The sequence below is a fragment of the Nematostella vectensis genome, chromosome 4 (genome assembly GCF_932526225.1).
Source record: "Nematostella vectensis chromosome 4, jaNemVect1.1, whole genome shotgun sequence".
NCBI classification, from domain to species: Eukaryota; Metazoa; Cnidaria; class Anthozoa; order Actiniaria; family Edwardsiidae; genus Nematostella; species Nematostella vectensis.
In genome coordinates this window covers 4352291-4367819 of record NC_064037.1, presented here as the reverse complement: position 1 = coordinate 4367819, position 15529 = coordinate 4352291, and the positions used below count along the sequence as shown (strand labels likewise).

The 15529-nt window shown below is 38.9% G+C and overlaps 2 protein-coding genes across 2 annotated transcripts; both read left to right on the top strand.

The window, feature by feature from the left end:
* The first annotated feature begins 6621 nt into the window (after positions 1-6621).
* LOC5513079 (D(1A) dopamine receptor) lies at positions 6622-9631 on the top strand. Its single transcript, XM_032382624.2, has 2 exons — positions 6622-7596; positions 8099-9631. Exons 1-2 carry the CDS (start codon positions 6670-6672, stop codon positions 8279-8281), a joined length of 1110 nt encoding a protein of 369 aa, XP_032238515.1. The 5' UTR covers positions 6622-6669; the 3' UTR covers positions 8282-9631.
* A 3307-nt stretch (positions 9632-12938) lies between these two features.
* On the top strand, positions 12939-15014 carry LOC5513080 (thioredoxin-like protein 4A). Its single transcript, XM_032382625.2, has one exon. It carries the CDS (start codon positions 13153-13155, stop codon positions 13579-13581), a length of 429 nt encoding a protein of 142 aa, XP_032238516.1. The 5' UTR covers positions 12939-13152; the 3' UTR covers positions 13582-15014.
* Positions 15015-15529: the final 515 nt, after the last annotated feature.

The following is a 15529-nucleotide window of genomic DNA, read 5'->3' as shown; positions in this document are numbered from 1 at the left end:
ATACCGAATATCTGTTTACAATCTTGTTGAAGTCTGTTGAGGGGGACAAGTTGAATGAATTTTTTATTTACCCGTTTTTAATTAGTCTCCTGCGAAAACCAAAGCTCACATCCAGCTTGTAAAAGATAAAAAAACGAGAGAAAAAAAATTGGGTAGGTACAAGTTAGTCTCATCCATGATGCTTTGCGTGGTTCATGGTATGTCCGTAATGCATTGCGCTTTGTTCGCTGTCCCGCTCAAACACGAGGAAGCAAATAAGGAGTGCGTTCACATTTTACGGGAAGTTTTTTTTTATTTCTTTTATCATTCAAAGTATCGCGACGAAACTTTGTGTATTGTATAGTTAAATAGCCAATTCTCATTCTCGCATAAGAAACTCGGGGTGCCCATCGAGTTTCTCGCCATCGTTACCATCAAGTAACATTCAACATTGCTCTGTGCTCACAGATTGCGTTGCAAGCGCGAGAGGGAAGCCGTACGCGACATCCTCGCCACCCCCATCCCCACAAGGCTATTGCGCTTGCTCCCCAGCCTTTATCGCATAAAAGCATTTGTCTTCTGACATCAGCTCACTAAAGACAATTTGCTGAGCTTGCGATATTGGTGTCAATTTCAGATTGTAGTTGTACTCCACCTTAGCTAGCTAAATCTAATAATTTTTAAATCAGCTTTCTTAGGGCAAACGAAATACTACAGTAAATGACTTTTCTAATAAAATCATATTAAAATAACCCCAATTGTATTTCATCTTCATATTTTATTTCAAATAATATTTTTTGCTGTTGTTATAAGCCTAAGGAAATTTTGTTAGAGGGGTACTGATTAAATGTACGTCTAGTGCGTTCTTTTTGAAACAGGCCCCCTAGAGCTATAGTCAATACGTGATCAGGAGCATAAATACGAGCCGTGACAGTAATTAGAGTTTTGGATAAAATAAAAGTACCCCTTTAAGGGTAATGTTCTTTTAGGCATCGTAAAATGTGTTACGACCTTGCTTGGCTATTGCTTGACTAATGAGTTTATTGATTAACACAGGAAACCCTCTAGACCTCTAAAGAGCCTGAAAATATCGACAAGTGAGCATGCTATGAACTTTACGAAGGCCGTCACCTAACCATCGCAGATCGTAAAAAGAACAAGCATTTATTTGACGCCTGCAGTGTGTTTTCAGTAAGTGATTGACGCTATTTTCGATAGAATACAGATAAGAAAGTGTGGTAGCAACGCACATCGCCTAACTTTTGATAGATCACAGGGTATTTGGGGATTAATGTGTTTTAGATAATATTATGTGAAACCGAGTGGAATATTAGAGGGTAGGATTAATCTGTTTAATCATAAAAATTATGCTACAATACAGCTCACTCGAACCTGGGTTATCTCGCGAGTTATTTGGATCTTGAAATCACAGCATTACTGAATAATGTTTGTTAATATGTCAATACAGTGAGAATGGCATAAATAATTGAATATGCCAGTGACCACTTTTTCTTATTGAGATTTTGTGACGTATAAGTATTTAAATTGTTAATAGTTTTATCTTTTAGCACACGCCCTAGCAGTCTACTGTTAATGAATTTAGTGTTCTCATTTCGCTTTTTCAAAGTCTAAGAATCGAGTTATCTACATAAAATTAGGATATGTATATCCATATTTATCTGATATTTTTAACCAGTAACTGAGCTAACAAGTTCAAGTATCGTTAAGAAAGTATCAGGCCTTTTTCGTGGTCGGCTTTTTTGATTTTTTTTATTTCAAATAGACCACTTAGTTTGCAAATGCATACAATAACAAAGCAGTGGTTGATCGAAATTTTTTAAAGTATTAGTATTCTAAAGGGAAAGGCAACTCCCCACTATAATTTCGTCTTATGCGCTTTTCCGACGCACAAAAAAATATTGATGCAACATCTTATGTCAGAAAAATAAACTTTTTAGTCGATTTGTTTGTAAAACTTGAATGGTTTGAGAGAACGGGTAGACAGTAGGAAGCACACTTGCAAACTATTGGCATATGAAAGAAAGATTACTAGATAATGTACAGTAGTTCTAAGGACGTGTTTTAAGTTAACAGTCATAACCAGAGGGAGTAGTAAGGCAAAAGATCACACAATGACCTCTTTTTAGACAAAACTTCCCCCACACCCTTATGAAATACACATCAAAATGTTTTGGATTATTCCGTGCTCTGTGCTTTTCTGGTGCTTCCAATACATTATTCGACCAGGCTTGCCTTGTCATATCCACAGGCCCTCATTTCGCTGACAAAAAGAAGTTTGATTTCTGAATCACCCACGCGCGTATTGGCGTAAAGGAAGCCATGCCTGGTAGTTTGAAATCCATTTCCTCGCAATTTTTGCACGGGTCGGATAAATTAAGACAGATCAAATGCAATATTATATAACAGCGAAAAGGCTTGAATCGCCGCTTTTTCCGGGATATTTTTTCTTGTTTTTCTCACTCTGCTTTTTGAGTGGGGTCTTTTAAGGATTTTTATTTATAGTATGAAGTAACTTACTACAACAAACAATAATAGTTTTTTTTAGTATTTTAGAAGCAATTATTTCATACTGAATTAGTTTGGATGACATTTTCCGGCACATTTCTCAAAATTTGTCCTTTGACTAAGTAGGCAATGGTTTAAATAACCTTTTTATTATAGTCTCCACTTCCTTTTGATTTCCTAACAGACCAAATGGCATCACGACCTCAACGTGATATTAAGTATACAACAAGCATTCTTTGTACATATTGTGATAGCTGTTATTGTTTCATTGAAGCAAAAAGGTTTTTATTTCTAATTTACCATGTTTAGAATAAGCGGCTTAAAATGGTATATACTGTATAATCGTCGATTGAACAGATGCGATTAGTCGGAATTGAGCGCCTTATTACCAAACAGGTGATCTATGGTGAGAGGTTGAGATTGACCGTATGCACGTGCATCCATGCACACAAAACCTGCTGTCTATCTTTACGAAGCCTCGGGTATGTAGCTACCTTTTGGCACAGATTTCAAACTCATAATATTTTCAACTCTCTTATAAAAAATAAAAAAAAAACAGGCGCGTAACAAGGATTGGCTGAGGGAGGGGGGGGGGGGTGCGCAGTCATAGCTATCATGGAAAATGCATAGTATTTGAGGATTCCTAAAAAAAACGCTTTTGGGGATACGCAGCTTTCTGCTGACGCCAACCTCTAGCTACACGCTTGGCTAGCAATTACAACCGATTTTCCACTGTCATATCAATGAAGCGTTGGCTGCGTCAAAGCTACTTTCCATTTGATCGCACTAGATTGGACACAAAACTCTTGCTGCGATCGGTTACGATTGATCAAATTACCTGCAGTCTTGTGCGATCGAGTAAGATCATCAGGAAACCAGCCTTGAAAGCAGGGCCGTAGCAGGGGGTAGTGCATTTGGGGGCACGTGCCCCCCCTCCCAAATATGTTTAAAAATAATAAGGAAATGACCAGGGGGGACATGACTGTGCCCCATGACTTTCTTGATGATTCTGTACCGTGCCCCCTCCCCTCCCAACATTATTCGAGGCCTGCTACGGCGCTAAAAAGAGATAGGAAAGCTAGCCAGGAGAATTTGACATTTGTCTTTTGGATGCTTTTAAAGTTTCGACCCCTAAGGGGTTCAAAAAAACCTTCAAACTCTAGACGCAGACTAGACGCACAATGAATGACGTGTGAATATATTTTCCTGATGCCCGCTTTTATGATGATTTATAGTTGATAATATTCTTATTTCAGCTTTTTTTATATATCAGATATCATATATTGTAAAAGAAAACTACAAGAAGAACGTAATATAACTACGCTAAAAGTAAGCAAGTAAATAAGGCTTACCTTATTTGTTTGATTTTTTTGACGGGAGGAATAATGTGAAAAGTGATGGTTCTCGCCTAAGGAAATACTATGTCTTACCCAACTAAACCTGCCATTTAGTCGAAAGAAATGCAGGGTACAGCAAGAAGTGAGTTAAAATTCAAAGTTTTCGTGAGCTGCCGATGTTATTATTTAATCCTTGGATCGATCGCAATCGACCCTAAAAACATCTCGCGACTAAGTTATTAAAACATTGTATTGTATCTTCAAAAACACCCGACCTTTAAGTGCCACTTTGCAAATGCAGACGCTACATCTTCGTGCGCAAGTAATTTTATCACACATTTTATAAATAAAACCTTTTATTCGGTTTTTATTAGGCTTTCGCTGTTCGAGTTTTATTTATTAACAGTATTTATACTCGCCAAAAAGGGCTTTTAATGCCTTTTATGTTATACCACGATAGCTAATCACATCTAAATAGCTAACGATATTATATATTGATCGATGTATGGTTACTTTCCATTTATTTGCAATCTGTCAAACAAAATTTCACTAACAAGGGTCGTCTGGGTAACGTATTAAACGAGCAAAACTGTTAAAGATTCTTTGGCAATCTTTCGAGCAAATCCATGTTAAACAAGTGTCAGGTCATTGGCAGACCTCAGATAATAATTTCTTTTTAAGGAATATTATTTTTGATCACTTAGATTATTCTGTCTAAAAAAACAACCTGTGCGTTAAATTTTGAGATAAGACAAATAGTCGAGCAATCTTATCCATTATGACACCCATCAAAGAAATCGGTGGCAAACACCGACTTTCTTTGCCTCTTAGGTAAGAAAGAGCTAGCAGAGCTTTTCAGTTCCATAATCAGAGGTAGCTTTCGGAAATTCTGCTTGCGTTGATAAATATTTAGGTGCTGATAAAATATGACCATTTTAAATTAACCTAGATAGTTCGGTTTTTCCTACTCCAATCTTGAAAATTACCACATTTCTAAAGCATGTAGTTTTAAGAATCATTCGTTCGCCCCTTTCTCATTGGCCCACCTTTTTTAAAATCTTTTCTAATACTTATACTTATACTGAGAATTTTTTTGCCGTCTTTATACTACAGACGTATGATGCGCCACGTATAATGCTCGCTCCGGATACTTTATCTGGTTTAAAGTCGAACAAAATCATTTAGTTCGTCCTGACGTATAATGCGTTCAAGGCCCGTCTTTCTACTAGACGGAGTAAATTGATCCACTAAGAATCTTTTCCCAAAGTCGCATTATATTTCTCTTAATAAATAAACGGCCATTTATTTGAGTTTCTGTTTCAAGGGTAGCACTCTAGAATCCATTTGTTTGAGCCCACAGATAAATTAGATCAAATTGATTCAACGAGAAACATAGGGTTATTTCGGACTGCCGGACCGTTAGTTTTTTTAGGACCCCATCCGGCTGCCGGATCGTTAGTCACTGCGTTAAACGAGTCTGTCCTTTAAGTGATAAAAACAAATTAGGATGCGAATAGGTCTTTGGGATCGGCGGATCCGGGTCAAAAATGGCAAAAAAAGACGTTAACGGATCACGGATTAGATTTAAAAAAGTGGTGTTTGTATTTTGATATTCCTCTCTCATAAGTAGTCCCGCAGGCAGCGGCACGTCGCCGACAGTGTGTTGCGGATTAGGATTGAAGAAAGAATTGTGTAATAGAGTTTTTTCAAACGAAGAGCGAAACATCGGAAATGGGGACCCCTAATTACACACCCTCCCCCATCTCCCAGAACTAGTTGCTAAATAATACTCAGTTTTAAGGAGTAGCATTTTACTGTAGTTATCTCTCTTATGGTCTTGCGTGAGGAGAAATCCCGAAAGATTTTAATCTTTTTGACTTTCCGTTCAACGGAAACTTTGCATAAGTTTATATCAGTTAACGAGGCCACAAAAAAGCCAGGCTGTGGAAATGCGAGGTGTAATTGCCTTGTTAAACACCTTTTTAGCGGGAAACGAGTAAACGATGAAATGTTCCCCTCTAATGGTTAAGCCAGCGGTGGTTTATTTCCCTATATTTATTGAGAGGAAGCCGAACTTGACTCATAAAGTAAAGGTAAAGTAAGAGCTGTACCGTAAGCACCGTCAACATAACAAAACAGCGACAACGATTAGCCAGAAGCAGGAACTTGCAGGAACAGGTTTGAGAACAAACTCTGGCTTGAAAACCAATGAGTTATGACAATGATAATATGAAAATGTGTGCTATATACCTCTGTGAAGGCTGGTTCTTACTAGGACGCAAGCGTAATCGCAAACTGAAACGCAACACAAAATCAAGCAGTTGCGTTCTCTTGCACCTCTTCTTGCGCTTGCGTTCCAGAGAGAATCGGAAAATGAGGTGCGCTGCGCTTGCGCTTACGTTCATGTCAAACACAAGCGCAAGCGCAAAAAAAATCAAGCAGTTGCGTTCTCTTGCGCTTCCTCTTGCGCTTGCGTTCCAGTGAGAACCTGAAAATGACGTGGCGCTGCGCTTGTGCCTACGTCCAAGTGAAAACGGTGTTTCCGCAGACGGTTCGAGCGTTAGTCCTTCGAGTCCGACCTTTTCTTGTTAATTTATAGCTTGTCTCGCCACGCCTACGCAGACCACCTAGTTTTTCTACAGCTTCTTGTAGTCTTTCTACTTGTACTAATGAGTACGAGAGAGGTTTTAACCTGATTTTGAAAAACAAATTGCATTAGAGACCACCTCAAAAATCGGGGCACTGCTTTTGTGTAAAATACCTCTGTTGTTAAGAGAAATCAAAGAACCGCGCCTCTAACATTCACGTGTTTCACTTGTTTCAGGCGATGAATCTCACAATCAACTGCAGTGAAAACCCTCTCAGCCCAGGCTGTCGAGTGACACCGGGACAATATGACACGGAAACATTTGCATCAAACGTGTTTCGACTCACGCTTTTCTCTCTCGTCATCCTTGCGTCACTTATTGGCAACTGCGCCGTCGTCAAGGCCATACGTGAACTACCAGACATGCGCAAACCGCTTACTTACTATCTTGTAACCAATATGGCGGTCGCGGAGTTGCTTGGTTCTCTGTGTTTGCCATTTCTGCAGATCTACGATGAGTTGAAAACTTGGATATTTGGCAGCTTCATGTGTCGACTGGTGAACTCGTTGCTGTTGCTCTCTTATTTTGTGATACCGTGGTCACTCGCGATCATTGCCATCTTAAGGTTTAGGGTAATGCTGACCAGGCGAATTGCTAACGTGCACCTGTCATGTAGGAGACTCCGGGTAATGATGGCCATCGTCTGGCTTGCCGGAGTCTCGATAAGTCTGCTCACCTTCATCCTTGAGACCCAAGTCAAGAGCGTCTATGATGATGTCTCCTACTGGTGCATTGAGCTATTCCCTGGGGAAACCCTTGACAACCACCCGTCCCCCCGTCTCCGCCACTTCTATCTCACTCGCTCCCTCCTCAACTTTTTTATTCCCGGGGCCATCATGGTTATCGCATACGGGGGGGTCGCTTCCAAGCTTAAACGTCACATCAAGCGAAACCACTCCCGTGAAGAGATCTCGATGCAGACAAGCAGCGTTCTTGGGGTAACTGGTTCAGGGGGGAACAGCAACGATACTGTTTTGATTGTTGTGAGTCCCCCGCCTGAGGATGGTAACACAGGGATGAAAGATCTAAAGAAGATGGAGCACGACTTACTTCGTATGATTTACATGATTGTAGTCATCTACATCGGCTGTTACATACCATACCAGGTAATATTTTAATACAACAGAGGAATGGACATAACATTCAAGCAAAAATGATTGATAAGATATTTTGGAGAGCATGGCAATCTAAATTGGCTGCTTTTTTATTCCAAGTGATGACCAGGCAAAATTTGTATCACGTTCTCACTCACTAAGTGTAGAACCTAAAATGTTAAATCTTTATCCGAAAATATCATATGATGGGGATTCACATTCTTCAATGTTGAGAGCCAGGTATTTACACCACTAAAAAAAATGCCAAGTTGAGCTGACCTGGGATTGAACTCCGGTCGACTGGCTTGAGAAGCGAAGTCTTTGTCACTATCGCAGGTCTATACTTAGGCCTATTTCATACGCCGTTCTTTCCATTTGCTGTTCCTAAAATGTAAATGCATGCAAAGGAATGAAACATTCGAACTCGTTCATTTGCATGTATTTGCATTAAGAAAGGCACATGGAAAGAACGGCGTATGAACTAGGCTTTATGTTCTCCTGATTATGTTTGCAGGTTTTCTTCATGCTGGAGTACTTCCGTGCAACGTCATGGATGACTTGGTCGCATTTCACTATAACTCGCAAGTACGCATACCTTCTGACGTGCTTCCCCAGCGCACTGCATCCCATCTGCTATGGAACGATGTGCAAATTTTACGCAAATATGTTCTCGAAATTAATTCTCTGCAAGAAATGACGATGCTAACATATTTATGTATCCCTCCAGTACACAATCAAGCAGCCTCTTCCTTCTTATCGTTTGACAAAAAAAGGTTTTTCTTTCATCTAGATAACATTGCATCTGAATAGCTGTATCTTGAGCTCCCCATACACCTAGATAGTCCTTCTTTCAGCATCACTGCATTTCTTTGGTAAATCTTCTCATTTCCTTCTCTAAACATGCTGTTTTCTAGCCTTATTTCTACTATACAGTCAGTTTTTGCAGCTTTCCTTACATCCGTACACAGTTTGTACTATTAGCCTTCCTTACACTTCCTTACATCTTAACAGTTTTTACTATAAGGCTTGTTACATTTAAAGCGGTCTATACGCCCCAATTTGTACTACTAGCCTAATGCTTCTGAAGAGTTTATTCTATAAGCTTTCCTTACATCTGACGCACACGGTTTGTTCTTCCAGTCTTTAATCCTTCCTTAGAACGTGTTCAGGTTCATGCGCTTTGAACGTTAACGGCGGACAGTTTTGTTAGTCAACAAGCCAACAGGCCCGTAGGCCAGGGGTTGCGGCCCCTTTTTCTAGATGAGTAGTATTTAGTATTATTTAAAAAGGTAATTGTTTGATTGACAACTCAGGCCAATGCTGGTCGGCTTGCGAATATCCTTCGGGGCTAAGAGGAAACGCGTCTCCCATAGAATACAGTTACTATGCTGACTGAATAGACTTTAAAAAACGCACCTCCCTGCTCCCAAGATTTATCTTAGGTTGCAGCTTTTCGACATACCTTTCCTGTAGATGATTTATTATATTGTAGTTATATCAAAGTAGTTTATTTTAACATTTTTCGAATATTTAGGTTACGGTAGTTTGATTTGTCGTGTTGTTTTCAACCAGCACTTTCAGTAAGCATATACGATCCATAGTTTGTCAAAGGAAGCTAACCTATTTATAAGTAAACTTTTTGCAGTGCGTGCGTTCTGGGGCGGATATCCCGGGACAAAAAGAAACTCAAGAGCCATATGTACCCTCTGGCGGAAGTTTGACAACAAATTAGGAAATAAATCAACATAAGGGTGAAATGCAGGTGCTATCCAAAGAATGAAAATGAACCATTTTAATGAAGCAGTTCAAACTCGTTCGCGCGAAAATAATGGCTGCCAAAAAGTGGGTCATTTTTTGTGAACGATCGTTAAATACTATTCTCTTTCCATACCTGTGACTCCCCCCCTCTTTAAGCAAAACCTGTGTTCATGCCTGGAAATCGTCTGTTTGTTTAAATCCTTACTCTCCGACAAAGAATTTACTTTCGAATGTTAGAAACGCAAGCGTAACTGGCAGTTTTTACAGAGGCGTAAAGCATACCATTCAAGCTTTGTGTTGATTCATTTCCCTTGTTCCACCAAGCCTGCGCAGACTACCTATTATTTAAACTTGTCTTTAGCCTTTCCAGCCACACCTGAAAATCTCAATAGCTGAATAGGGCATTCCAGCTACCAGCTTACAAAAAACTCAACTCACCAAAAAAACTCAACTCACCAAAAAAACTCAACTCACGAAAAAACTCAACTCACCAAAAAAACTCAACTCACGAAAAAACTCAACTCACGAAAAAACTCAACTCACCAAAAAAACTCAACTCACCAAAAAAACTCAACTCACCAAAAAAACTCAACTCACCAAAAAAACTCAACTCACCAAAAAAGCTCAACTCACCAAAAAAGCTCAACTCACCAAAAAAACTCAACTCACCAAAAAAACTCAACTCACCAAAAAAACTCAACTCACCAAAAAAGCTCAACTCACCAAAAAAGCTCAACTCACCAAAAAAACTCAACTCACCAAAAAAACTCAACTCACCAAAAAAACTCAACTCACCAAAAAAACTTAACTCACCAAAAAAACTCAACTCACCAAAAAAACTCAACTCACCAAAAAAACTCAACTCACCAAAAAAACTCAACTCACCAAAAAAACTCAACTCACGAAAAACTCAACTCACCAAAAAAACTCAACTCACCAAAAAAACTCAACTCACCAAAAAAGCTCAACTCACGAAAAAACTCAACTCACCAAAAAACTCAACTCACCAAAAAAACTCAACTCACCAAAAAAACTCAACTCACCAAAAAAACTCAACTCACCAAAAAAACTCAACTCACCAAAAAAACTCAACTCACCAAAAAAACTCAACTCACCAAAAAAAACTCAACTCACCAAAAAAAGTCAACTCACCAAAAAAAGTCAACTCACCAAAAAAACTCAACTCACCAAAAAAACTCAACTCACCAAAAAAACTCAACTCACCAAAAAAACTCAACTCACCAAAAAAACTCAACTCACCAAAAAAACTCAACTCACGAAAAAACTCAACTCACCAAAAAAACTCAACTCACCAAAAAAACTCAACTCACCAAAAAAACTCAAGCCAGAAGTACGCAGCTTGCACCAAATGAAGCACGCGATACATGACGGTAGTTGATGTAGGTTTCCACGTCGAGTATTTCTCACCCTTCCCTGTTAGCAGAGGCCTCTTTCCTCCGTATTTTGCTTGGCTGTGGCGTTAAAGTGGCCGCTGCTAGCAGGGAATTCTCATCCCTCTTAACATTCTATACTGGGGCATACCTGTCAACTCTCCCACATCTGGCGGGAATCTTAAGATTTTGGACGTCTTCTCTCTCTCTCTCCCGCTGAAACACCAAATCTCCCGATTTTTTATCGCTTCCACCCCACCCCTCCCCCAAAAAATACCACCCCTTCCCCTTGAGACTTTTCTGGGGTTGACAAGAGTACTGGTGCCTCCCCCCTTCTATGTCGAAATGTGCCCTCGATTTATAAAAATCCTGGATCCGCCCTCGTTTCATTCAAAACGTAATTATATCTGCAGGCAACTTAATGATAACTTTAGATGCCTTTGCCATGATGTTTTCAATAAATCTTTGTTCAAGTAAAGTTAGCAATTCCCATCTAAAAGTAGAGTGTTTGTATCTAATCCACGTATTCTTATATCATGTTGGCTGGCTTGCAATAACTTGTCACACAAATCTGTACACTCTCGGTAAATTTGGTTGAATTGACTGTAGCGTACAATGGATTTTTAGACTGTTAGAAGGTTAGACTTTTTATTGCTGAAAGTCAAAACCTGTACCAAGTACATATATATATATATATATATATATATATATATATATATATATATATATATATATATATATATATATATATATATATATATATATATATATATATATATATACCAAATATAAATATACCAAAAATAAAGTTTCAGATTTCAAATGATTGGATATTCCAAAGCCAGAAAGCTGTGAGGGATACAGAGAAAATTCCATGGGGTTCGAAAGAACCAACCTCCTCCTTTTAACTAGAAACCTGCCGGCGGAGGGGGAAGGGGTAGGGGGAGGTAGAGAAGAGAAAGAAAGCTACTGTGCAATAATTTTCAGGAGGGGGGGCCGTAAAACCAGAGAGGGGGGACTAAGTTGAAATAATGTCAAGATAGGGGGTTCAGCCTTCACTTTTTCACATAAAAGGGAGGGGCTTACTTTAAATGACATCAAAATGTTCGTTTTGTATCCAGATTGATCGAAATTTCGCGCAAATGGTTAAAAAGTCATCTTTTCCTTTAAACACAAAATCAATGCAAACTTTAAGGACCTCTTTGCAGTAGTCTCACTAAGGACCGCTCTGTTCTATGAATCTCTATATATCTCTCAACCCTTAGCGACAAAATGAGCTCGTTGTTTGTCTTGATGTCGCCTGAGCCCAAACATAGAAAGCGGACTCCCGTAAGCACAGACGACAAAGGTAAGATTTGTTAAGCATTTGGGCTTTTTGGTCCCTAATTGTATATAGCCAATTATAATTTTTCAACAACTGCTTCCCGGACATTTGGCGGTTTAGTCGAACTAAGCTAAGCGGTGCTGATGTTTATCTTCATGCCTAAGTAGAATACATTAGGGGAGAAGTGACTACAGTTTTAAATGAATGTAGGAGGGGGAGATCTTTAGAGATAAACTTGACGCTGTTGGAGGGGGATTGGGTCCTACGTAATTTTTCAGATCCCCTCTTATCTTGACATTGACCGATACCCGGGGATATCCGATGATGTACGTTTCGGCATAAATCTATTACATAAGTGACAAGTGACAGTTTCGTTAATATCGATTTCAACCACGTGATTATATTCCATTGTAAATCAGTAAGATCAACAGTAACCGAGATCGGAACTCTGAAATACAGCTAACCAGTACGATTACAAAACCTACAGCTAACCAGGACTTTGAGAATCAGAAAACACGATCGGATAAGCCACAGAAGTAAGTTAATTTGTGAGTTTGAATAACTGTAAAGAAGCTCTGATTTCATGCAATCTTTAAGTCAATGTAAATCAAATAACTTCCATTCATTCTAGATCGAATACATATATCTTTACACATCGTTGGATTGTTATACGGTTTGTGGCGAAACCCTCACGGGAACCTAACGCAACAATGTAGAAAAGCCAAATCCTCGACGAGGACTCCCGAATTTACATGTTAAGGGCCATTCTATACGCTATTGCTAAATAAATGCGCCCATTTCTGTTTTCGCGGGTTAGTTTGTTTGCTTGATCTTTTTTCTGGTATTGTCAGATTGGGCTACCTGTGGTTGAATGACCGTGATAGATCTGGATACAATAATTGCTGGCAGTGCATCATGGGATAGCCGACCATAGGATTACCTTGTCTTCTTCAAAGCAACGAACTGCCCTATAATTCAAATAATTGAACGAAGTTTTGTCTTCTTTGCCGATAACCTAATCTAGCATCAAGATAGAAGGCTTATTAAGCTGTTGAAATACTCTTCTGTGGGATTTGGTGATTACAATTCTCGAAAATGTCGTATATGTTACCGCATCTCCAAAATGGCTGGCAAGTCGATCAAGCCATCATGTCAGAGGAGGATAAGGTTGTTGTTATTCGTTTTGGTCACGATTGGGATCCAACCTGCATGAAGATGGACGAACTTTTATATTCCATCGCCGACAAATGCAAGAATTTCGCTGTGTTTTACTTGGTTGACATCACTCAATGTCCAGACTTTAACAAGATGTATGAACTCTACGACCCCTGCACCATCATGTTCTTCTACCGAAATAAGCACATTATGATTGATCTGGGTACTGGTAACAACAACAAGATTAACTGGGCACTTGATGATAAGCAGGAAATGGTCGATATCGTTGAGACAGTGTATCGAGGTGCAAGAAAAGGCCGAGGTCTTGTGGTTTCACCAAAGGATTACTCCACAAAATACAGATATTAGTGTAAAACGCATGAAAGAATTGAAAATACAGTGAAACCTAGACTTCCCGAAACTGGATTTTCCGATAACCTAGATTCTACAATAGCATTCCTTTCACTCGGCGAAAATACAGTAAAATGCATAGGAGATTACCTCCATATTACGATATTGGATACAACAATATTCTTGATTTTACGATACAAATATGTTGTCCAAAGCATAATTTTGACCTCCATATAACGATATTACTGATTTTTTCTCAACAAAGAGAGAAAAACCAGGCACCTACAGTACAGTTAATCGATTTTTTTTTATTTAACAGATCTTGTTGAATACAGATCACAGTATTACAGAGAGAAAAAGATGACTCCTTCATGTCGTAAAATCTAGGACCTCTTTGTAATGATACCTCGATTTTACAATGCATTTTATTTCTCCCGAGGCATATCGTAAAATCAAGGCCCCACTGTAGGAATTGCAAAAGTACCTGCAATCACATACATTTAATTTAAGACTTGCCAGCTTTTTTGTTAGTAGATTTATTTTTGGCTATTTGTTGAATCTGCTAAACTGAACACAACATTAGACAGTCACCATCTGCCAAGGGACAGACACTTTTATAAGCAGACAACTCTATATACAAACCTACAAATTTCATTCCAGTTGTTTTACCATACTCTTTCTTATATAAACACCATCTTATTAGCAGATATGAACACCTATGAAACAAAACATATTACTACTTTTGCTCACTTTTTCTCTAAGAATATCAGAATAACAGAAATAGAAAATCCAAATAATGTGCGCCTAAAACTGTTCAAGTGCAAATGCATGTCTGTTGACTTTTTTCACTATAATAGTTGTGTGCCCAGACCCATTGCAATCGGAGGCTCACTTATCGAACAGGTTCACACCTTTAAGTTGCTCGGAGTGTACTTATCACATTACCTATCATGGCTGCACATTGCAACGACTTGGTGAAGAAAGCCAACAGGCTTTACGCCCTTCGACAGCTAAAAAATGTAATGTTTCACCTGCCGTTATTGTGTTGATTTACTGAGTGCTAATCAGATCGTCAATGGAATATGCCTCGGTTGTTTTCGCTGGTTTACTCAAATATCTTAATGATCAATAAGGGAACATTCAGAAGATTGCCTTAGGCATCATCTGGCCTGGGGTGAAGTATTGTGACGCCCTAGCACAAGCCAACATCATGACTGATGCCCTAGCACAAGCCAACATCATGACTTTAGAAAACAGACGTGTGGATAACATTAAGCCTAGTAGTCCGGTTTATTACCTGATTCATAACAGACATTGATTCAAAACACAGCATGTGCCTTAGGTCTGGAAGAAAGTTTCACCCTGTCCCTGTAAATACAGTACAGATCGCTTCTCTAAATTTGTTACTGTAAGACTGCAAAAGGCTTTAATAAACTATATTATTATTATTATCTTAATTGAATAGTGATGTTATACTTAACTCCCATTTATAATTTTTTTTCTAAAGTAAAGTTGTGTAGATAGAACTGCACTTAGCTGCATTTTGCCTGCCAAATAGAACAGAATAATAACAGGAAAAAATGCATGCATGGAAAATCACTCCATTTCTCCTTGGTATCTGCTAGTTGTATGGACAGTGAAATCCTGCTCGTAAGGCCTAACGAGATTGGCTGGATTACCTCGTTCTATTAAATTCCCGTTCTATTGTTGTGTTTCCAATAGGGGACTTGAGATAAGAGATCACGTGACTGTTTGGGTGGCAAACAAGCGCTTAGGCTTTTAGCGACGAAATAACAGCAACAAAAAGCATCGTATTCAGTGCTTACGAAAAAAAATTCAGGAATGGTTTAGTTCCATTTAAACTTTTATTTTATTTTTTCGTAGTTCTCTGGTGTGACGGGCGCAGTAATTTCTGTGATTATTTTGTTTTGAATTTGCCACCCAGAAAGGTCACGTGATCTCCTAT

Excerpts from the sequence above, each read along its gene's own strand:
- LOC5513080 (XM_032382625.2), top strand. The coding sequence starts at position 13,153 with ATGTCGTATATGTTACCGCATCTCCAAAATGGCTGGCAAGTCGATCAA.
- LOC5513079 (XM_032382624.2), top strand. The coding sequence starts at position 6,670 with ATGAATCTCACAATCAACTGCAGTGAAAACCCTCTCAGCCCAGGCTGT. Across the intron at positions 7,597-8,098 it reads GCTGTTACATACCATACCAG|GTTTTCTTCATGCTGGAGTA; the intron begins GTAATATTTTAA and ends TTATGTTTGCAG.